The sequence below is a fragment of the Diplodia corticola genome (genome assembly GCF_001883845.1).
Source record: "Diplodia corticola strain CBS 112549 chromosome Unknown scaffold18, whole genome shotgun sequence".
Taxonomy (NCBI): domain Eukaryota; kingdom Fungi; phylum Ascomycota; class Dothideomycetes; order Botryosphaeriales; family Botryosphaeriaceae; genus Diplodia; species Diplodia corticola.
In genome coordinates, this window is record NW_017971497.1 from 231,365 (window position 1) to 246,519 (window position 15,155).

At 57.3% G+C, this 15,155-nt stretch overlaps 3 protein-coding genes across 3 annotated transcripts; all 3 read left to right on the top strand.

Moving 5' to 3' along the window:
* Window positions 1–894: 894 nt before the first annotated feature.
* On the top strand, window positions 895–2,731 carry BKCO1_1800074 (mfs transporter; the record flags this gene model as incomplete). The annotated part of the gene is made up of 2 exons (XM_020271854.1): window positions 895–2,325; window positions 2,396–2,731. 2 exons carry the CDS (start codon window positions 895–897, stop codon window positions 2,729–2,731), a joined length of 1,767 nt encoding a protein of 588 aa, XP_020131536.1.
* Window positions 2,732–3,201: 470 nt separating this feature from the next.
* On the top strand, window positions 3,202–3,850 carry BKCO1_1800075 (fatty acid desaturase; the record flags this gene model as incomplete). The annotated part of the gene is made up of 3 exons (XM_020271855.1): window positions 3,202–3,252; window positions 3,334–3,624; window positions 3,746–3,850. The coding sequence occupies 3 exons, from the start codon at window positions 3,202–3,204 to the stop codon at window positions 3,848–3,850; spliced, it is 447 nt and encodes a 148-aa protein (XP_020131535.1).
* Window positions 3,851–4,710: 860 nt separating this feature from the next.
* BKCO1_1800076 (jumonji domain-containing 3) lies at window positions 4,711–8,795 on the top strand (the record flags this gene model as incomplete). The annotated part of the gene is made up of 3 exons (XM_020271856.1): window positions 4,711–5,899; window positions 5,954–8,542; window positions 8,605–8,795. 3 exons carry the CDS (start codon window positions 4,711–4,713, stop codon window positions 8,793–8,795), a joined length of 3,969 nt encoding a protein of 1,322 aa, XP_020131534.1.
* Between the last annotated feature and the right edge of the window lie 6,360 nt (window positions 8,796–15,155).

Below are 15,155 nucleotides of genomic sequence, written 5' to 3' on the forward strand. Positions count from 1 at the left end.
TCAGGCGCAGGCCGTAGGGCGCAACATGATTGCAGCTCTGTCGTGGGATCAATACTCCAGTGCGACCAGTCGGCAACAAGCACCACGTCGATCGGCTGCCCAACCTGGCGTCGGCGCTGGCACAGGGCGCTCTACGCCACAGCAGGCTGCCGCTACGGTGGGATCCCCGGGCTTCCATGACGCAGGACGATATGTTCTGCATGGCGAAAATGACCAGAGCTGAGAATGCGGGGGATCCGCGGACAGAGGAAGGCGGGAGGATTGCTGCCTCCGTGCGAATACGGCCTCATCGGGCCGCTTGTACGTAAAACTTTGTTCTCCACGGCGGGAAGCCCAGTAGCGTTCGTCGATGTCTCTAGCTGCAGGCGGCGCTGCGGACAGGCGGCGCGTGGGCGCGATACGAGGCGTGATCGGGGCGCAACTGAGGCGGCCGTTGTGCTCGTCTGTGACGGCACGAGCGTAATAATGGTGGAGCGTGCGATGAAGTCGGCGGGCGCTCAGCAGCGCTCAGCAGGGCGCACAGGCGAGCCAATCGCGCGGCGGGGATTCGCGGGCTGGGCGTGTGGGTGGTTGTCTATCAAGGCAGGCGCTAGTCGCGGCCAGTCTGACGAAAAGCTCCTGTATGACGGGCTCGACCTGGCTGGCATTTGCCAGCTCCCGTCCCGCCAAACACCACCCGATCGCCTATCCATCGCCTGGGGACCTCTGTGCCTTCCGCGTGCATATGCGTCTCCGTTTCCGCAACTCAGGCCCTGATCCCCGCCGACACAGCACCGCCTAGCGCATTCCCAACTTCGCCCCGCTGCCGTCGCGCCGCGCCCGTCTGCGCCTGCGTCCATCCGCTTCAGCGCAGGCCATCCACTGTTCGGGCTTTGCCTCTGCTTTGCCTCTGCCATGAAGAACCCGTCCAGGCCCGACCTGGAACAACGCCGCAAGTCGTCTACGCTGCACTACCAGACCTTTCCCACCAAGCCACCCACTTCTCGCGGCCCTCCGCCCTCGCCCGATGCGTCCTTCGGCCATCGCCGCGGCGATTCCGACGCGTCCGCCCAGCACCATGAGTCGCCGCTCCCCAAGAAGCAGCTCGCCGTGCTCGCAGTCATCGCCTTGGCCGAGCAGACAGCCCTCAACTCCATTAGCCCGTATCTGCCCGAGATGACAACCACATTTCCCGGCGTGACGGAGGACAAAGTAGGCATCTACGTTGGCTTGATAGCGTCATCGTTCGCTCTGGCACAATTTGCAACAAACTTCTTCTGGGGCTGGCTGTCAGACCGTATCGGCCGCAAACCGGTCGTGCTCATGGGGACGCTCCTCACAACTGCGTGTTTCATAGCCTTCGGGTTCTGCAAAACACTGTGGCAAGCCATAGTCGTACAACTCTTGATGGGTCTTGTGAATGGCAACCAGGGCGTTGTTTCAACGTGTCTGGGAGAAATCACGGATCGCAGTAATCAGAGCCGGGCCTTCACCTACCTGCCTGTGGTCTACGGCATAGGGGGCATTACCGGGCCCATCGTAGGAGGGCTGCTCGTCTTCAAGAAGAATCCATTCACGGGCGAAAAGGCCCGTTATCCATATTTAGCGCCCAACTTGTTCTCGGCAGCCATTCTGCTCATCGACATGATACTCACCATGTTGTTCTTGGAGGAGAGTCTGGAGGGAGCCAAGGATCTGGCTCCTCTCGGAAAGAGGATCGAGAGCCTTTTCTCCTGGCTGTGGCAGTTCACAAGCTCCAGCCGACCAACTTACGTTCGCCGAGTGGTAGGCAAGAATCGTCGCCGCGGCAGCTCCAGCACGCACGCGGACGACGATGACGAAGACGACGACGCCTCGGACATTTCTCAAGAATCTGCCCCCACTCTTCTGCCAAATGTGTCCAACGGCGAGAACTTGACGAGGCGAGAAGTCCTCAACCGGGACACGATCCTTCTCCTCCTTACCTTTCTGATCTTTCAGTTCGCCAATATCTCCTACAACTCTCTGTATCCCATCTTTGCGCAAGCACCCCCACCCACTGGTCGCAACTTGAGCACCGAAGAGATCGGAGTTTCTCTTGCCTTCGCGGGAGCCATCACAATTTTGTTCCAGATCGGCATTTATGGGAAGCTCAGAGAGAAGATGGGTAACAAGACCACGTACAGAATCAGTCTTGCTGCCTTCGTGGTCGCGTTCCTGCTTATGCCCTGGGTCGGCTACAAGAATGGTGACAACACAGGCGCAGGTCTTGGTCGCGGCAAGGCCATCATGTGGATCGAGTTGGGCTTCGTGCTTATTGTCAAGACGGTAGCTGCCGTCGGTGGTTTGACTTCAGCTCTGCTCTTGGTGCGTGTTCCCCGGGACTTTGGCGAGACAAATCCTCCAAACAATGACCAAGCTAATTTTTTTTTCTCAGATCACGAACTCCGCCCCCGATCACGCAGTACTCGGCACGCTGAATGGCTTAGCCCAGACCCTTTCCGCGGGTGGCCGTGCGGTGGGACCTTTCGTATCTGGAAGTCTGTTCTCCGCTGCAACACGCATCAAACCAAAGGGCGAGGCTATGGCTTTTGGCATCTTCGGCGGAATCACTTTTATTGGCTTCTTGCTCAGTTTCGGCATCCGGGGCGCCGGCCTCGAATCCGATGGCTTTGACGAGGAAGAGGGCAGTGAAGCGGACGATGTTGATGACGAAGACGAAGACGAAGACGAGAGCTCAAACGAGAGGTCAGGATTGCTTCGCGGAAAGTGAGACTAGATCGATCCGGTATGTATGGGAGCTAATGAAGGCGGCCGTATTCATATGTTGCAGTGGCTTAATTTCAGCGAGGCGTTACGTCTGAGATTATTATTAGACCGGGGCACCAAAGACGCGGTAGATGATAGGTCGGTCTTGAAAAGAGGGGCGGTTGATATCCGTTGGGGCTTGGGTGGCAGTTTGCGCTTACTGTTTACGGTTTCTGGCTTATGATTTGACGATTCTGCTGTAAATAAACTATCGCGACATAATAACGGCGGCTTCATGGAAAGCGCGTCGAGCTGTATGCATCACGTGTTGGATTTGCAGGATCGCCGCACACGATTACCAAGCGTGGACACCGGCCAGGGTGCCGCGGTGACCGGAGGCCCTTGCGCAAGCTGCTCGGCTCAACGTCATCTCATGACTTCAGAACTTCTCCAATCCTCCCATCTCCAATTGCACCAATTGACCAACCATTCAAGATGCTGCCAACACTCAGGAGGACGAGCATCCTCAGCAAGCTTTTCGGCGAGGTACGCTTTGCATCTTCCACTTCGATCGTGGCCCAAAAGCTAACCCGAAGCTCTCCGCGCGAGGGCACACGCGCCCATTAGTTCAAAGCCAAGACCGTTGTCACGCTCTTCCACGAGCCCGCGTCCGCGTCGTCCATGCGCGTTCTCAACCTGGTTAAGCAGGCCGAGGCCGAGGCCAACACCACCAAGAAAGATACCGATGTCGAAGTCACCTTGGACGTCCAGGAAGAACCGCCCACGAGCGACCAGGTGGCGATACTTCTGGATTACGTCGGTGCCAAGGACGCGGGCAAGATCATTCAGGGTGCGACGGACGAACACGGGGCGCTGAGGAAGTTCAAGGCGAACAAGAGCAGCTTCGTTAAGCCGTTGGTATGTGGCTGGTCCTCTCTTAGACAATGATGCGCGCGTGGATGGTGCGCGCGCTAGAGGATGCCCCAGGCTGCTTTTTTTTTTTTTTTTTGGTTCGTACTGGATTGCTGACTGTGTTCAGATTGTGGATTGGGGAGGTGGCAAGGTCGTCACTGATGATAACGAGTCGAAGATCCTGCGCCTACTGAAGGACGCGCGCGCCGGAGAACCTATTCCTGACAAATAAACGGGCAGAGTACCAAATGCTCATTCCAGTACACAGAAAACCTCTACTCCACGGTCCGGATCACCCCGGGACACGGTAGTAGTATTTGGGTAGTGGCGGCTGGTCAAGTATGACTCAAGTATGACGCCTCTCAACTCATATTCTCTTTGATAATCAACTCAAAAATTGTTTTCATGTTTTCATTGTCAAACTTTGCATTTACAACACGTGTTTCGTTCGGCCTTGGGTTGCCTCTTGGACATGCATCGATTGCAACCAACACGGCATTCGCAACAGCCTGTCCTCTACTGTATTATATGATCTTGATTGACATGCCTCCAACCAGTACCGTTCACGCTGTTGTTGTGAAGGAAAGTGCTGATCGATTTTTGAAGCCACTCTCCCGTGTCCCGGCCAAAACTACGACAGGTGATAGTGGCTTCGGTTCTGCACAACTGTCCTCCATTCCTGGGCAAGGCGCGGAAGAGGAGTGGCAGGACCCGAGCCGGAGGAGGGCCTTGGCACGAGGAGCGCGGGGTGCATGGGGTGCGCGGGTGAGTGCAGGTGAGCGCCGGCCATGTGTAGCCAGGTGAGTGAAGGGTGATTGTCAAGTTTGGCAGGCGCGCCCCCCGTTTGTGCGTCGCCAACGCCCGCCCACACGATGGCGTTGACACGTGCCTTCCTCTTACGGCTGCCTTCGGGGCTCCTACTTCTTTCCTCCGCCGCCACAAGATCTTCACACTTTGTCCGTCAAAACTTCAACCCTCGCTTTGCTCTTAGAAGCCTTTTTCACTGTCGGACCCCTCTCTTCGGCTTACACATCCTTCGTTGGCCGGCCTTGGCTCTCGTCGTACTCTACGGGCAACCTGTGTCGACGAGCCATGGCGAGCGCCGGCACTTCTCGTCCGCCGCCCGTCGCTCAACCGCCACCTGCCAACATGGCCGACAACCGACCGCGCGGCATCGTATTGGCGGAGGTCGCTGGCAAGGCGCTGTTCTCCACCAAGCTCGGTCAGGTTGCACCTCGTCCGGTATCCGATCCACCCGAGCCAGTGATTGCGCGCGCACCTAACATGAAGATGGAGATTGAGCACCAGATCGACCGCTTCGTGCAGCAGCTGCGCGACGAGTTTCCCACTCAGTGCAAAGAGATCTTCGTCGGTTACTACACGATCCACGATTACTTTGACGCTCATGACATTCATCGCCTCGGAGAGAAGTATCTCGCTTCCGCACTTGACTGTATCGCGAAGCAAAACAGTACCGCTGTCCAGGACTTCGTTAACGACTGGTGTCCGCGCAATCATGACAAGGTGCTGAAGATCTGCTACGGCACCACGCTCCAAGAGTTGTTCAGCGAAGGCGAAATCAAGGACCGTGGCGAGCTTTTCTTCACTATTGCTGTCATCAGCATTCGGAATGCCCTCGAGGCAACCGCTAAGAAGCAGCAGGCACGTGAAATGGCCCGCACTTGTGCCACCAGGAGTGAAGATACAAGCGGAAAGCAAGAGGCACCCCAGGCAGGCCCAGAGCCGAACGACCAGAGTCAGACATACAAAGTCGCACCGGGCCTACTCCGCGTTGGATGGCGCCAACCCCACTCGTCTCCTGCGGCGCAAGTAGACACTGTTCAGCCCATTGCGACGACGCGCTCTTCAAGCATTGCCGTACCTCCTGGTCCTATCATGCAGCCCCACGCTTCTCTGCGCAAGAACAGTCAGGCGAACACCTCTGGCCCGGCCACGCCAACCCTAGCCGAACAGACGACCTACTCGTCCGCGAAGTCGAACTCTTCCAGGAATACGCCTCGGGTGCCGCCCTACCATTCCAACATCGGCATGGTTCCGCCGACGCATCAGAAGAACCACAGCACGCCGCGAATGAACGCTCTTACGCCTGGTTTCATTCCTCAAAGCGCCATGTGCGCTCCTGCTTCAGTTGGTCATACTCACGGCCCGCATTCTCAGACTACCACGCCTCAGGGTATCGCTGCTCAACTCTACTTCCCTCCCGGTCCGTATCAGGGCATCCATCATGGTTTCGAGGCTGGCCCAATGCATAGGGAACTCAGTAAGCCCTATTTTATCCCCCATTGTACCGCTCTAAAAGCTGACTGTGACGCAGACCCCTATGCCAATTTCCCTGGTCCCTACAACATGCAGTCGAACAATCCTGACATGAATTACACGACACCCCAAGCCACTCCACACATGCATGTTGCACAACCCGCTGGAGTTCCCGGGCCAGTCAGCTACGTGCCCATCCCAGCCTTTACGTCACCTTCAATGGTACAGCCCGGTCTGGCCAGCATGACCAACTTCCATTATGGAGCAACGGCGCAAGACATGAGACCGCGACGCATGTCAGGACCGGCATCGCGTCATGACTATGGCCCGCGCTCCCAGAACAAGCAGTTCGGAAGGGGTCCTCGTGGCGGTCGGCGCAATTCCGTACGCGGAAACTACAATGGAGGCAACTTTCGGGCCCCTGCTCCTGGCCTAATGAGTTCCGCTGGCGACTCTCCTTTCAACAGTAGGCTTCCCGCAAGCAGCAGCGAGCCATTCCCGGCTTTCTCGCCTCACTTTGAAGCGTCCAGAATGGCTGAATCTGGAAATCCCCCACCTAACATTCGAGACTTCAAACCTGTTGTATGGGTTCACAACATCCACCACTCCCTCAGTCAAGATGAGGCTGCTAAAGAGCTGAAGTCACACTTCGAGCATCTACTCAATAGGCCTGTCATGGATGTGAAGGTCAGTACTGACAAGAACAACCACGCTTACGCCCTTATCACTATGGGAAGCTTCTACGATGCGAACCTGGCACTGGGCCTACATCAGTCTCTCTTCTTCGGCCGCCAGCTCACTGTCAAAGTCCCAACTAAGCATGAGCAACGGATGCCTCCGGGTCACGACCTTACGAAAGGTTATCCGCTGTCCGCACCTCGTCAGCCTGCTCAGACCCCGCACGCCAATCAGACTGTATTCATCAACCCTAACGAACCGGGTGTCATGGGAACTCTCGACAACTCTCGCAGGCTGTCGGCATCGGAGCGTTGCGTCTCGGCTGCCACAAGCAACCGGCGTAGCCGTGGTCCTTCTCGTACTTATGAGGCCTCTGCTGATAACCCTATGTCCTACTCACCTCAGGATGCGCGACGCTTGCAACCAACCGAAGTGTCTAAGCAGGCTACCGGAGACACTACACAGACCTCCGAGGACAATACACATGCGGTCAGGGATGATACACAGGCTACACAGGCTACACAGGCTACACAGTCTACACAGGCTCCGCAGTGCCTGCCTACTTCTACTACGGCCACGCCGACAGCCGACGTGGCTGTGCAGCGTCCGGAATCACGCGCTTCTTCTTCAGCAACTTCCACGAAACAAAGGAAGTGGAGTTCCAAGCGCGGTAAAAAGGGAGGCTCAAACAAGTCTAGGAGTGGTACCACAACCCCAGAGCCTTCTACAGCTAGCACCACCGAGCGTACTGCTATAGTTGGAAGGCAAAGTCCGCTTGAATCCGCCACGAAGTCCCACCATGATGATGCTGGTCTGGTGGACAAGAAAATGACGACAATCCTTCAGCTTCGAGAGCAAGAGAAGCAGCGCAGGCCCACTTTCCCAGAGGGTCAAAGTTCAAACGAGTCAGTCTCGACTCATGCTACGGCCGAAGGAAAGGCAAGCTTGACCCAAGAAGATTGCGAAGGCACGATAGCTGGTGAAGGAAAAGACGGAGGTGTCGTAGACATGGCCGACACAAACGCAGTGGAGCCAGAGAAGTCATCCACCAATCAAGGTATTGCTGGTGAGAGTGGAACACAGATCGATTCTGGTAAGCTGGAAAGGCCAGGTTCCAACCTGCGCCGGGCTGAAGTCGCGTTGCCAGATATCAACCTCCACTCTCGCAAGGAGAAGCAAGGCACACCGTCCGCTACATCAAGCACACGTGTGAGCTATGCCCAAGCAGCTGCTTCAGGCAAAGCGCCTATCGCGATGATCAACTCTGCTGTTTCCACTCGGTCTCCTGTTATGGAGCGAGAGGCCGAGAGCAGCTACTGCACCCCTGTAGAGACTCTTCCGTCTCCTGCGAAATCTGAGACGTCGGCCTTGATTACGCCGACGAAGGTTACCATGGGTCAGACAGAGTATGCAACGCCTGACAAGGACGACAGCTTCGTCACGGTGCTGGAAGAACCATCTTCGGTCACGAAGGAGGGCATAACTTTCGCGGATCTTCTACATGTGTCGAACGAACAAGCCGACGATAGTAGCACAATCTCTCCTGGAGGTGCTGACACTTCTACTACGGCTTTTGCGGATGAACCTCAGGCGGCCTCGTCTACCATCGCTGCGAAAGTTCACAGCCAGGCCTCCCCAGCGCAGATCGGAGAGGCTTCAGCCTCTGCATCGACATCATCGAAGGCCGAGGATGTCGCAAAGCATGCCGAGCCCGGTTCCCCCGTCGAGATCAAGCCCAGCTCTCCCACCGAGACCAAGCCCAGCTCTCCCATCGAGACCAAGTCTCGAGCCAGCGAGGATACTGACCAGACAGACAATCTCGAGACGGGAGGCTCCGAGGTAGCGGGGGGACCAGTGAAGACCGCTCAACCCAGCGGTTCAATCCACCCGAACGCTCGTTCGAAGAGCGACAAGAAGAAGCAGGCAAAGAAGGGCAAGTCGTATGGCAAAGGCAAGAAGGGTTCACTCGGTAGGCTTCCATCCCCCTCAATTTTGTGAAGGAACTTACGAAACGCAGCGCCCAAATAGCAGGCTCCCCTTCGGACGGCGGTTTCGAGCTCGTAGACATTCCTTCGGGCAATGACTTTGAACTCGTAGACCCCCCTTCAGGCGACGATTTCGAACTTGTAACCCCTGCAGACGAAAGTGACATCAGCACCAAGTCAGACTCAGACGACAACATGATCATAGTCAAGACCTCTGGGACTATCCGTTCTTGCTAGTGGCATGGCTGCTTGCGCGGTTTGTGACAGAAGTATTGCTATAGCCGACAAGGGATGATGTTGGATGAGGGCTTGGGGGAAATTACTAAAGGCGGAAAATGATATTTCAGGGTTGAAAGGGATTCTTACCACGCCTGGTGGCGTAGGTGGTCATATAATGGCGAGAAAATGGAATTCAATTGCTGATTTCCACCAACACTGACTCCTTTAGCAAGTCTGGATACTGATGAAGAATGATTGTTTGCAGATAGAGGGGGTTTGTGTAGTTCCATCTCTGCTGACCAAGGGTGACAGGTACCTCTGACGGACAGCACGACATGATGTTGGAAGTCCCATGGCTGGGCGGCATTGGCCTAATGAGGCAATACTAGGAGACGGGAGAGAGGCTCGCTCGCGTATGCGCCAAAGCAGGTGATCATCACTATCAACCAGGGCTTCGCGCTCTTTTCGTGTAGGCACATGTCTCACCTCCCTTTTGCCGCGACAGCCGACGGTGGCGGGCCTGGTAGGTATAGACCGCCTTTCACGATGCAAGCGGCCAATCCTCCCCCCACTCCAGCCTGGCCCTTGCGGACAACACATCACTGGCGCAGCGGGAAGGAATGGAAAGGCGGGACCCAGCGGCTAAAGCACTCATCACCGCGATCAGAAGAAGCCCCGCCGGGAGGCGCCGGCAGGATATTGATTAGCCTTGCATGAGGTGGCGCTCCCTTCTGCCTTCCCGGGCTGCTGGCTCCCTTGCAGGGCATTGAAGTTGGGTGGCTGATGAAAGCGAGTGCTCACACACGACGATTTTTTTTTTCTTTTTCACTTACCGCCTTTCGCTCGAACCCACGCAGCCAGGACGCCGTACGAGGCGGTGCCAACGCATCAAGCCCAGGGGACGGTGGGATCAAACCGGCGACTCCCCGTCAAGACGAAGCAAGAGCGAAGGCGTGTCGAAGCAAGCGAAGGGCGCGGATCGGCTGGCAGCGGCGTGCGGCGCCTAGGCGAGACGAACCGAAGATGATGGCCGCGAAAATCCTCAGCTTGTCACATATTTTCGGCCCCCACTTTGCTCAAGTCAGGCAGCATGCCATGCCTTGACCCTCTGTTCGTGAGCGAGCTCCACAACAACGTGCTGCGCGTGCCGGGGTGGAGACCAAGGGACTGCGGGCATGACAATTGATCAGATGGAGTGCATTTGGAGCTCCGCCGTCGAATCGAGCGTCCGCAGACACTGTCTCCTCTTACTTCCCGCTGCATGCCCCGAGCACGGCCAATCCTTGGACAGCACATCATCCCCTTCACTCCGCCGCGAGCCTTGACCCTTGTCTGCACCTCCACCCCCGAACTCGAGCCCCCGTCAAGGCCGCCCGGCAGAACATTGCACTGCCTGCCACGGCGTAATTGCGGCGCCGCCCCAAGGCTCCAGCGGAGAAACTCGAGGGACGAGGCCATGGAACTTGCCAACGAAGCCGCAAAGAAGGCATCGATGAGCAGCCAACACGACACATGGCTTAGCCACCACGCAACATGCATCGTCCGCCCGCCGCCCTGTCTACCGGTAATCGCCATATCCTTTCGCTCACCCGTGCTGTTTTCGTGCGAAAGGGCCCCTCCCCCACCCCCCCCCCCCCTCGTCCGGAGACAAAGCCGCAGCCTGCAGCCCGCAGCCCGCGCAGCATGCAGAGCGGCAGCGTGATTGTGTGTGCTGCCTGGCTAGCGACTCGTAAAGGGACGCGCCATGCACTACACACACCGCTCGCCGGCGGGCAAATCGGGAGCGAGGTCACATCGAAGGCGGTCGTACCTCCGCACATCGCCACATGTACGCACGCACGCCTCGAGCGCCTTGCAGAACGCTTGAGCAGACAAAGAGTCGAAGGCGGTGGGACGACGCGGCTGTTTTCTCCATTTGTGAGAATGATGGCGAATAATCACCCAATAATCATCCAGCGTTACATACCTGAGAGATGGGCTGATGAACCGACTGATCCTCCTCCCTCACGGCTCCGGAGGGCCCCCGTCCCCAGCGGGTCGTCTGTTTCCTCTGTCGAAGGCGGCGGTGCTGCGTAGGTAGGCTTTTTTATTTCTGCGCAGCTGCTGCTTCGCATCTCGTCATCCATGGTGGCATCGTGGCCCCCAGCCGGCGACGAGTAGGTAGCACGCACGCCGAAAGGGCGCCCAGGATAGGACCGACCGGCGCGGCGGCTGAGAAGGCCCGCATCTCCGTCGTTGCGCCGCGCGCGGGAAACGCTAGGTCGGCTAGAGAGAGAATCGGCTTTCTGCAGAAACCCAGAGGGCCGGGGGGAAGCATGCCAGACGGACGTCGTCGTTCATGCACGACACGAGGATGCGTTCCGTAAAGAAACCCGCAGTAGTACGTAGTAGTGACAGGGGGGGGCCGTCGATGGTTCGCCCATCGCCCGTGTAGCTGATGTGCGTTTTTTTTTCCCATCCATCCACACAACATGCGGTTTTTCTTTTTGCCTTTCGGATTTACACCTTCGGCCGTTAATCATCAGGCAACCTGAGAAGGGGGGGCAAGGCCTTTGCCTGCTCTCGGCGGTTCTCTCTTTGCTCACACACACACACACACACACACACACACACACACACACTCCCTCTCTCCCTCTCCCTCTGCAAATGCCGCTCTCCGCATGTCTATTTCCTTGGCTAGTTATTGGTCCCCACGCAAAATGCCCGTTGCCTCGCGAGGAGGGGTAACCGAAATGCTTATGCTGATGCCAAAAAGTCACTGCGCCGCGCTACTACCTACTACCAATGGCCCCTTCCGCCCCTCCTCCTCCTCCTCCTCCTCCTCACCAACCGACCGCGTCCTCGTCAACGACGGTGCACACGCCACCAGGAGGGAGTGGATTGCGGGAAGAGAAAAAAGAGACACGGACGGGGGCCGATCTTCGCGAAGCGGGCCCCCCTCTCTTTTCGGCATGTCGTCCCGATCTTGGTCTTCTTCCATAATCGACGACGAGGGAGGGGAGGGAGGCAAGGGCCCACGTTCGGGTTCGTTGGCACCTGACCATGATGATGAGGGAGGGTGTGTCCCGGCCGGCTGGGTTTCTTTAGGGCTGGCTGCAGGCCGCTCTGCTGGGGTTTTTTTTTTTTTTTACCTTCGAGCGGGCTCACGGCCCACGAAGATACGGTGAGCGCTTTCCCGCGAACCGCGCGGACGGATGAGGGGGGGGGGAGGAAGGGGGCGATGAACGAGCGAACGGAGCGGGCTGCGTTGCGTTGCGTTGCGTTGCGTTGCGTTCCGTTGCGTTGCGCCATGTGTCTTGCTTCTTTTCCCCTCCCCCGCGCCTCTGCTTCTATCTTCGTTCCCGCATTCCTCCTGCTCGGCAGGGTGGCCGGGCACGGCGCGCGCGCGCGCGAGCAAGAAGGGTCCCCCCCAAAAAAGGGAGGGGGAACCCGTTTGTGATTGGTTGTGGCTCATCTGTAGGTACGCGCCACATCATCGACGACGACGACAACCGAGCGGTCACCAATGATCGTCGTATCGGGGCATCGTCACCGTCATGGAGGGGAAAAAAAAAAAAAAGAGGGCAAACACGTACAGTAGGACAAAGCGTTTGCAGGAGAAGAGGGGCATCATGACGATGGGCTAGTAGTTAAGCAATGCCGACGCGCTCGATGGGCGATGGCTGACGTGGGAGAGTGGAGAGGCCACGAGAGCTGCTGGTGCTGGTTGCTCCATGCGCGCCGTTACCCTCTTTGCCCACATCTGACGACAACGGATTCACGTAGCCGCGAGAAGCCGGCCGTTTGGGACCCGGCGATCGTCGGAGAGAGAGAGAGGGGAGTAGTCAGCGGCCAGACGTGCTTCCAAGTTTTTTCTTTTCTTCTTCCTTCTTCTGCTGCTCGAACCAACGTTGGCGAAGAGGGGCGGGCGTGCGCGTGCATCCGGGGCGTGCGCCACTTCCTCCATCATCACCATCCTTCCTTCTGTCTCCTCTCCTCGCTCCGTCTCTAGCGATGCTCGGCTGTCCCCCCAGTCGGGCAAAGCATCCGTACGATGTAGAGATCATCTCGGACGATGGCTCGAAAGCGGGTAAGGACGATGGCTTTTGCTCTGCGGCCCAGACACAATCTGCGGCTCGTCGATGATGATGATGATGATGATGATGAAGATGATGATGGGAGAAGATGAAGGTGCTGATCAACGTACGCGCGCACGTCGATTCTCGATCAACGCCTCCCCATTAGGTAGTCCACATCCACTACTGCCAGGGCCCTCTTTTTTTTTCTTCCCACGGTCTTACGAAGAAAGTCATTATTGCTCTTCTGCCCACTTGGCGTCCGTCGTTTCTCCATTGCCCTTCGGCCATTTTCCATTTCACTGTCCGTCCGTCCCCCTCTCCCCCCCCCTTTGATTAGCCTGCTTTTTGCATTGCGCCCTTTTGTCATGGGCGCGCCAGCCGCCTGCACATCAAAAAACAAGCCCTACTCGCGTCTCTTTTCATCAGGGGTCCCCACACCACCAAACCTTCTTTTCGTTTACCGGTCTCCGATCAGCGTTCATCATTTCGTTGAAAAGAGGAAAGTGCACACGCGGAGCGGAAACAAACGTACGATTTTCGCGGAGATTGCCACCGGGTCGAAATGATCATGGGGAGGGGGGGAAGGGAGGGAGGGGGGGGGGGAGGCAACACATGGACCATGATGGTGAACAGGGGTCTTTGGACTTCATGCCCTCCGTGCTCCCTTTCCTTTCTCTCTTTGACGTCCCAGCAGTCTTTGCTTGTTTCCATCTCGTTATTTTATTGCGATCTCGGCGGTCTCTCTCGCCTTTTTTTTTTTTTTTTGCTTTGTGTCAGTGCAGCTTGGCTCCGTGCAGCGCTGCGCCGTGCGTTCGTCATGCAATACCAAGCAACAGCGCTTTGATGTCCTCCACCGGGAAGGGCAGGGGTGTGGATGTGGGTGGGCGTGTGTAGGTACGTAGGTATGTGACAGCCAGGCATCCGCGACACGCACACCCCTGGTGGTAGGGCTGGTCGGCAGCTTGTTCCCCCCGCTCACCACTACTCAGGCCCTCGTTCCGGAACCACTTTGCGTGGCGCTTCTTGCTTTGCCCCGGGCTCGGAGCTTGGGTCAAGCCAGGGTCCTTTGTGGTTTTTGTCCAATTAGAGCTACTGCCCAAATGCAAGCAGGCGTGCAGTTTGTTGACATGTAGTCCCAGAAGTGGGTGCAACGAACATGCTTGCGCATTGTCTCGTACAGTGGTGTTCAGGCTGCCCTCGAGATGGGCCGAGGCGGGCCGCTTGTTGAACAGTACGTGGGGAGAGTGACCTACCTTCTGTGCGGTCTCACCTCGCCATGCTGCGATTACCTCTGTATTGACCAGGTAACAGCAGATAATTTCGCCGAGATACGGCACAGGAGAAGAGGGACAGGGGCCGGGCGTTGGGACGTTGGTTGGGTTGGTTTGGGTTGATAGCAATGGCGATCTTGCTTAGTGGGCGTCAAGTAATCATCATCATTGGCGACGGATGGTGCCCCCATCTCTCGAGCTGTTACTGTTGAGTCGTTGTTGCGGGTGAATTTTTATTTTTTTTCTTGGCTCGCGAGCACCCGACCAACCAACCACCCTTGCTCGTCGGCGAAAATGAAATGATAGGGCGAACCACGCAAAAAGAAAAAAGTCGAACATACAGTAGGCTATTGGCTTCGACTGCTTGCCGACCAAACCCACTCAAGGGCAAATAGCAATAGGACGTGCTTCTGTTGGACGGAAGCGTGCGCTGGCAGCATCTGGCCCTGTCTCATTTTACGATGATGAGGTGTCAATCTGTTGGCTGCTGGTTGGTGACGCTTCTCAGGCCCGTGCTTGCGTGGTGCGCCGCAGCGCCGCAGCGCCGCTCTCGCTCGCGTGTTGCGCATGTGCACGTGCCGTTGGTCGGTACACGTGCGTTGCGATGCGTGCGGATCTAGCTCCGGTCATGTGATCGGGGCTCTCGGGGACGGCAGATGCAGACGGGCTCAACGTTCCGTCGACGTCGTCGTCTGTTGCTATTTTCGCCCTGCGTCCCGTCCGTGTGTCCAAGGCCGTTCCCAAAGTCTAATGACGGCGATTCAGTTCGTGTGGAAAGACAGCCAGGACTCAGGAAGCCAGCAGGCTAGCAAAGAGAAGCCGTATCCTGCCCTCTGCACGTCGTTATGCAAGGCACATCGGAGCTCGGGGTTTCGCTGATGGCTGTGTTTCCCAGTCAACACGAACGACATGGTCGTTTTTCTTTGCGGAAACGTAGGGCAGGACCGAAGGAGTTGTAGGAAGTGGACGGAAAGGTACGAGGTCGACGCCGGTAGCTGTGCGCTGGCAGCGTCGTTAGCGCGGCTGCCGCTGCCGCCTCCGCCGACAGC